At 39.1% G+C, this 8,225-nt stretch overlaps 1 protein-coding gene across 7 annotated transcripts in view; it reads right to left on the bottom strand.

Annotated features, from left to right (window-relative positions):
* The window catches only part of LOC115213880 (probable phosphorylase b kinase regulatory subunit alpha), a 133,593-nt gene that overhangs the window by 32,258 nt on the left and 93,110 nt on the right, over nucleotides 1-8,225 (bottom strand). For all 7 annotated transcript variants that reach the window (XM_036504622.1, XM_036504623.1, XM_029782830.2 and 4 more), the window contains 5 exons: nucleotides 7,999-8,076; nucleotides 5,916-5,992; nucleotides 5,010-5,088; nucleotides 2,678-2,807; nucleotides 770-868 (listed from right to left, as the gene is read on the bottom strand). In XM_036504622.1, coding sequence (XP_036360515.1) covers nucleotides 770-868; nucleotides 2,678-2,807; nucleotides 5,010-5,088; nucleotides 5,916-5,992; nucleotides 7,999-8,076 — 463 coding nt within the window. The remainder of the gene's footprint in view (nucleotides 1-769; nucleotides 869-2,677; nucleotides 2,808-5,009; nucleotides 5,089-5,915; nucleotides 5,993-7,998; nucleotides 8,077-8,225) is intronic.

Genomic DNA, 8,225 nt, shown 5'->3' with positions numbered 1-8,225 from the left:
AGCTGCTGGTTATTATTCTGGTAATTCAAAGATTAATTATTCAATTAATCAGGTGAATAATTTATTCTTAACCAATAATAGAAGTAATTAACATGAAACTACTATTTGATGAAATACAAAAGACCAAACATCATGCATGCACACACATCACACATATATGTATACAAATATATAAATATATATATATACTCACATGATTCTAATGGCTTACTTTACAGTAAGCCATTTATAACAACATACTTTGAACTGTAGTGTATTACACAGTCAATACAGGATCCACAGACACATTAAATAGAACCATTGCACATTATTTTCTGCCTCTTCAGTGTTACTTGTGCATCAAGTCTCAGTCCATACACTTATAGTTTGCAATTAATGTCACACCATCAAACCATTTCACAGTTATTATTCCTCTGTAGCCAAGCCAGCATCTGGCCTGTAGGATGTATAATGCAAAGGACCAAGCTTACTCATACAAGATGCTGATTAAAAGTGTGTCAACTTCAGATCAGGGATTCTCTAAGTGATTTTTTAGCCTGCTAGAAAAAGCAGCCAAGTCTTCTTTAAAGGACACCCTACTGACTTGAAAAAGGAATGACATACTGGATAATGTAGTTTTAAATATGCAATGCCTGAAAGAATGATAGGAGAGAAATGGCTACGATGCCATTGATCATAGATTTGCCCAATCAGGACTGTCCTGAGGCTCAAAACAACAAAAACAGCAACAACAACACACAAACAGTTGTAAAAGAAATGTTTTACTCACCTGCGCTAATTACAAATTCTTTCCCACTAAGAATATGATGAAGAAGTGTTTTCATTTCAAATGGACTCAAATTCAACAGGTGATCAGAAGCTTCTTCTCCTTCAATACAAACAAAAAATCCAAGTCAATATGGAATTTATTCATTAACCTTTAAGCATTTGAACCAGCCATATCCAGCCCCAAAATTTCTACCTGCTTTATGTCCAAACCAGCCAGATCTGACCTCTCACACCTACCCCAGAATGTCATTCTAAAAATAAACAATCACATCATTGAAATATCAAAGCTAAGAGACAATGCATGATTAATTCAAATCAATGTGAATGAATAAGCATTACATTTGACAGAATAATCTAAATGCTTAAGGGTTAACGATCCTTTGTACCCATGAGTATGATTTAGCAGGCATGATTGCGTATGATTGGCAGAAACAGAATTGTTTTCAGTTGCAAACACAATGTCATGTGGCTGCCCACTTTTATGTTTTTCAGAAGTATAGGGTTTATTGTGAGCCTTAAGACTCATAAGGCCGGGCCATGACCCAGTTACCATGGTGTATATGCGATTGAGTGACTGAGATTACAACACTTCCCTGCCCCTGAATGGGACATTGGTCTGTTGCAGGGTTAACTTTCCAGCTCTTGTTGGAGCTCATTTGCAATTGATTGGACTGGAGCAATGGGAAACGAAGTGTCTTGCTCAAGAAGCCAATGCACTGCCTAATCCAGTCAGGGAACAGAAACCATGGTCTTATGACTGTGAGGGCAACACTCGAACCACTAGGCCACCTGCCTTCAATTTTCCAGAGGTTAGCCAAACGAAATTCTGTCTGCTAAAGTACACTTCAGGTTCAAAGGGTTAAAAGTTGATGAAAATATAACAATTTCAACATTAGAGGAATCACAAAAGCAATGAAAAAAAAATAAACCCCATCTACATGGTTATCTTCTCTTTTGTCATATTTCTTAATAGTACTGCTTTTTGTATTTTGTTTTTACTGGACCCACTTTGCACTAACCACTATATCTAGACCATTTTCCCCTGAACACTGGCCCCTTGGAATCTTCTCCTTACTCATGCCTTTCTTCCAATAATTTAAACAGAACATTAAAGGCAATAATCTCATTAGTTTTGAAGGGCCTGAAAAGGTTATGAACATTACTTCTTCCTCAAGACCCATCACTATTGTTTTATCATCCACTTTTCCATGCCTGTATGGATCAGAAGGAGTTTATTGAGGCAGATTTTCTATGGTTGGATGTCATTTTTGACATCGACCCTTACCTATTTCTAAGTAAGGTAGTATTTCTCTTTGACCAAACATGATTTTGCAGAATACAGAAAATGAATGATACTGCTTGATAATCATCATCATCATCATCACCATCGTTTAATGTCTGCTTTCCATGCTAGCATGGGTTGGACGATTTGACTGAGGACTGGCGAACCAGATGGCTGCACCAGACTCCAATCTGATCATTTATAACTATCATAGAATATTTGTAAAAATACTCTCTCTCTCTCTCACACACAAACGCACATACATGTATATATAAGCTGACCTCAGCAGGATTTGAACTCAGAACATAAAAAACTTGAACAAATACTGCAAGGTATTTTGTCTGACACACTAATGATTCTTATTTCTTTACTGCCCACAAGGAGCTAAACATAGAGGGGACAAACAAGGACAGACAAAGGGATTAAGTTGATTACATCGACCACAGTGTGTAATTGTTACTTATTTAATCAACCCCGAAAGGATGAAAGGCTAAGTCGACCTCGGTGGAATTTGAACTCAGAACGTAAAGGCAGACGAAATACCGCTAAGCATTTCGCCCAGTGTGCTACTGTTTCTGCCAGCTCGGCGCCTTTTTTTGAGAAATCAAAACAATTTTCTGTGCGTACCTGTACATTTGAGAGTCCTGGCCAATTCTGAGGCCATCACCTGGATGATAAGCCCCACACGGAGACGTAACATTTCTTTGAAAAGCTGCGGCTCAGTGCGGATAAACATAGCCAAATACATTAACAATTCCTGGAGAAAACAAAAAAATCAATTAGAATTATAAATTTCCTATTTATTTCAAAGATTAAATATTTCTATATGAAACACAATTTTTAGAATAGGTACACTGTACCCCTATGAGTTGTAAGAAGTTAGTAAAAGGGGGTTCACAGGCAATCTAACATTAAAACATTGCCTCATAAAGTCCTATACAGCCCGTTTTAGCTAGGCAGAGTCTGGTTACAGTAAACATTTGCCGTAAACATTTGCTAAGAGGTCATCGAATAAGTCTGGCATGTAAGCGTAGAGCTTGTAGGGCAGATCAGCCAAACCAGGCAATTTACCCCTTGTGCAGCTAGCCATTGCTTACAGTATTTCAAAGGCTGTTATTGGTCCTTTGCAGCACTCCACTCCCGTTGCCAAGAGCCGCTTGAGGTAGGACATGAAATCCATCCTGTGACCCAGCTCACTGCTGATACGGAACAGTTGTGCAGAGCGTCGCTGAAAGACTGCACACATCTGTCTCAGATCAGTTATAACTTGCCTGTTGTGGTCTGACAAGGACTGGATCGTAGATTTATTGCCACACCATGCCTCTGCCACTCAGGCTTTCATTCCTCCGTGTCTAAGTGTTCATGCTTTAGCTCTGACAATGCAACCTTTGTGTTTTGCATTGAAGAATTGCTCAAGTGCCAATCTCGTTGTGAGCACATTGGTTGTGATACCTTTTCTAAAAGCCTCATCTAACTTTTTGACCAGCCCTGCTTCTACTCTGTTTCTTTCTACTGCTAGTCCTTTTGCTAAACCTTATCAATTCTATTCTCATCACCCTTTTCAGGGTGAACCACCATTTATTGTTGATTATTGCCCCCATCAACAATAATAATAATGGTTTCAAATTTTGGCACAAGACTGGCAATTTCAGGGATGGGAGCTAGTCAATTACATTAACCCCAGTACTCAACTGGTACTTATTTTATCGACCCCAGCAGGATAAAAAGTAAAGTCAACTTCAGTGGAATTTGAACTCAGAACATAATGCCAGAAGAAATGCAACTAAACATTTTGTCTGGCATGCTAACAGGTCTGCCAGCTTGGTACCTGTTTCAAATTTTGGCACAAGGTTAGAAATTTTAGTGGGAAAGGGCTAGTTGAGAAACTTATGCTCAAAGACATTCCAGCAACAATTGTCCTGTCTTTTTCTGAGATCATCATCATTGTTTAACATCCGCTTTCCATGCTAGCATGGGTTGGACGATTTGACTGAGAACTGGCGAACCAGATGGCTGCACCAGGCTCCAATCTGATCTGGCAGAGTTTCTACAGCTGGATTCCCTTCCTAATGCCAACCACTCTGAGAGTGTAGTGGGTGCTTATTATCTAATGTTCCCTTTTTGTAAAGACAGTTGGGTGTGATGTGAGGTAGATCTGACTGCTAGTTCTAGCAAGGTGTGCAACCATGTAGAAGCACCATTGGGTCCAAGTTGGCACAAGTAATTTAGTAACATTTGTAAATTTGGCTAATTTCATATGCCATGGTGAAGCGAGAATTCCGAAATTTCAAGCAAAGCCATAAGAATTCCGCACATTTCAATTAAACTGTCAATTTACAGACCTAATGGTCAAAAGTTCTAGCATTGCTATAGGAATTTGTGTTCAGTGTTTAATTTTAAACATGGAACAACAAAGGAGCCTCTATGCAACTGTCCAAACTGTAAGAAATAGCAGTTAAGCTACCTCAAAACACCCTGTCATTTGAAACAAAAAGGATAGATGCATTGGATAACACCCATCATCATCATCATTGTTTTAATGTCCACTTTTCCAGGCTTGCATGGGTCACTTGAAGTTTATTGAGGCAGATTTTCTGGATGTCCTCCCTTGTTTCCAAGCAAAGTAATATTTCCCCCTAACCGGGGGAACAGTGACAATTATTGGAAAAATTTCCATGTGATGCCATTACAATTAGATACACACATGCACACACAAAAACTTATTTCAGTTTCTGCCTATGAGATTCACTACTCAAAAGGCTTTGGTCAGCCTGAGGTTATGGTAGAAAACACTTGCCTAAGGTAGCATGCAGTGTGGGCCCGAACTTGAAACCATGTGGTTGGGAAGCAAGCTTCTTAATCACACAGCCATACCTGCATATAATTTGATAAAAAAATAGGAAAAAAGAAAAAAGTCCCCCCACTCCTCAACAAAAATAGAAACAAACAAAAAACTGACCTGTGTCAAAGCAGCAGTACTCAGATCTTCTCCACAAGATTCATATATCATTTCAGAAAGTTCATCTGGTGGCAAGGGACTGAAATAGAAACAAAAGACTATCAAGTAATTACGGAAATGTACTTGCATAGCAAGTGACCTGATCTGAGATCGTGTGCTAGAACAAAAACAATTGCAGCGTGGAAGGTGTTTATAAGCGATTTAAGAAACACACAAAAACCGTTAGATTCACTTCAACATTTGAATTTAATTTGCCAAAATATTTTCATCGCTTTGAGACTGCAACCTGTCCACTGACAAAATTCCGCGCAACATGGAATTTAATCAGTGAACATGTCACAGCCTCAAAGTGGCAAAAATATTTTGGCAAATTAAATTTAAATGTTGAAGTGAATATAACAGTTTTTGTGTGTTTCTTAAATGGCTTATAAACACCTTCCACGCTGCAATTGTTTACTATCAAGTAAGGATAGAAAGAGAGAGAGAGAGAGAGAGAGAGAGAGAGAGAGAGAGAGAGAGAGAGAGAGAGAGAGAGAGAGAAGAGAGAGAGAGAGAGAGAGAGAAAGGCTTGGTTTCTAGGGCTGGATGCCCTTTCTAATGCCATCATTTGACAGAATAAGACTATCATTAAAAGCATTCCAGCTGTGTCCATTGTGTTTATGCTTTTTGTTTTTATAGACAGTGTATCTCGGGGTACAATATTCAATGTGACTACACAAAGCCAAAACTCAACATCCAAACACAAATTTCAATTTAAACTATAAAAGTTGTTTCTTAATCAGACAGATGGCCAACAATTTTGAGGAGAGGGAATTAATTGACTATATTGACCCCTAGTGCCTCACTGGTATTTTATTTACTCGATCTAGAAGGACGAAAGACAAAGATGACCTTGTTGGAACATACCTGGTGATGATCTTCTCTCGGTCGGGAGGAAGACCCACAGACAACTGCTTCTGACGTACCAAAAGATCTGTGGCAGCCTACAAACAGAGCAGAGGCAGTTTTTAACAAATAGAACAATACAACATGGACATTGTGATTTATTGCAAATGGGAATTAGTGAAATATCAATAGATACTCTATGTAGACAAAGAAGACTAAGAAAAGATGGGAATGAGAATCCCTAAATATTTTGCTTTCACTCATTTCAGTCATTAGACCGTGGCCATGCTTGGGCTCTGCCTTGAAGGGTTTAGCCAAACATATCAATTCTTGTACTGTAAGTCTGGTATTTATTCTAGTCACATTGCCAAATTGCTAAGTTAAAGGGATATAAACAAACCAACACTGGTTGTCAAGCAGTGGTGGGGGACAAGCATAAACACACACATACAATGAGCTTTCACACAGTTTCCATCTACTAAATTCATTTACAAGGCATTGGTCAGCCTGAAACTTAACTGAAGATACTTGCCCAAGATGCCATGCAGTTGCAAAGCCACACCTTTTTTGATATTATTTATTTATTTATTATTATCATTAATAATAATATAATTTAGAGCTGAATTGGACAGCTTCTTAGCATGAGAAAAAGTGGGATGAATTATTTAGACTCAGATCAGTTCTGATTAGGTGAAAAGAAATATAGTAATAAGGTTAAAAGCATTCAAACCATGACTGTCAAATTTATAGATGAAGACAGGCTTATAGATGAAGACAACAAGAAGGTGTATTAGTGTAATATATATGCATGGAACCAGTAAAACTATCCAAAAAACTATTCAAAAAATATCCATAAAGGAATTTATGTTGAATAATAATAATCATCATTATTTAACATCTGTTTTCCATGCTGGCATGGGTTGGACGGTTTGACTGATCTGGAAAGCCAGTGGGCTGCACCAGGCTCCAATCTGATCTGGCAATGTTTCTACAGCTGGATGCCCTTCCTAATGCCAACCACTCCAAGAGTGTAGTGGGTGCTTTTTATGTGCCACCGGCACATGAGCCAGTCTGGCAGCCCTGGCATCAATCATATTTGGATGGTGCTTTTTATGTACCACTGGCACAGGAGCCAGTCAGGGGGCACTGGCATCAACCACGTTCAGATGGAGGTTTTTATGTGCCACCAGCATGGGAGCCAGTCAGGTGAACCTGGCATTGACCATGTTCAGATAGTGTGTCTTATATGCCACTGGTGCAGAAGCCAGTCACGTGGCACTGGCCATGGCTATGATTTTGGTTTTACTTGACTCACCAGGTCTTTTCAAGCATATCATATTGTCCAATGCATCAAGGGTACTTTTAAAATGGGCCAGACATGCAACACTGGCATTGGCCATGCCTATGATCTCACTTTAGTTGTTGGGTCTTCTCAGTCACAGCATATCTCCAAAGTTCTCGGTCTCCTGTCATTGCCTCTGTGAGGCCCAACGTTCAAAGGTCATGCTTCACCATCTCATTCCATGTCTTCCTGGGCCTACCTCTTCCAGAGGTTCCTTTTACAGTTAGGATATGGCATTTCCTCACACAGCTCTCCTCATCCATACATAACACATGACCATACCAGCAGTCATTTGAGGCTTCTTATGTCCAACATTTTTCTCAGCATGCTTACAATCTGTTGTGTATGCACACTGGCATTACACATCCAGCGGATCATACTAGCTTTATTTCTTTCAAGCCTACGCATGTCCTCAGCAGTCATGGTCCATGTTTCACTGCCATGTAGCATGGCAGTTCACACACATGCATCATACAGTCTACCTTTCATCAAGAATGAGAGGCCCTTAGTTGCCAGCAGAGGTAGGAGCTCCCTGAACTTTTCCCAGGTTATTCTTTCTCTAGCAGCTACACTCTCAGAGCATCCACCCTTACTACAAACCTGGTCTGTAGTAGGATAGTTTTACTGGTTCCATACATTTGACTGCAATCATGTTCAGGCTCAGATCTTCAATGTATATATGTGCATTCATAAACATCATGTATTCCTTGTACTTCATGATAGTTTTAGAATGTTTATAGATATTGGAAAAAGAATAGTTACCAGAGCAAGATCTTCAATCCTCTTCTTCAACATGCCAGCAGTATGTCTCACCAGCCACCACTGCTTCCAGTAACCCGCCTGAAACAGAAAAGAAATAAAAACATCATATTAAATAGGTGATAAACACAAACCAAAATACAAATCAGTTGTATTCCATTGAGGCTGACGAAGAATAATTATAGAAACTGAAACAGGATTTTTATCTTTATTATTATTACTTCCAAGGG

Source organism: Octopus sinensis, linkage group LG7 (assembly GCF_006345805.1).
Source record: "Octopus sinensis linkage group LG7, ASM634580v1, whole genome shotgun sequence".
Classification (NCBI taxonomy): Eukaryota; Metazoa; Mollusca; class Cephalopoda; order Octopoda; family Octopodidae; genus Octopus; species Octopus sinensis.
Note: the sequence above shows the minus strand (reverse complement) of the source record. Positions and strands in the feature narration are given on the sequence as shown.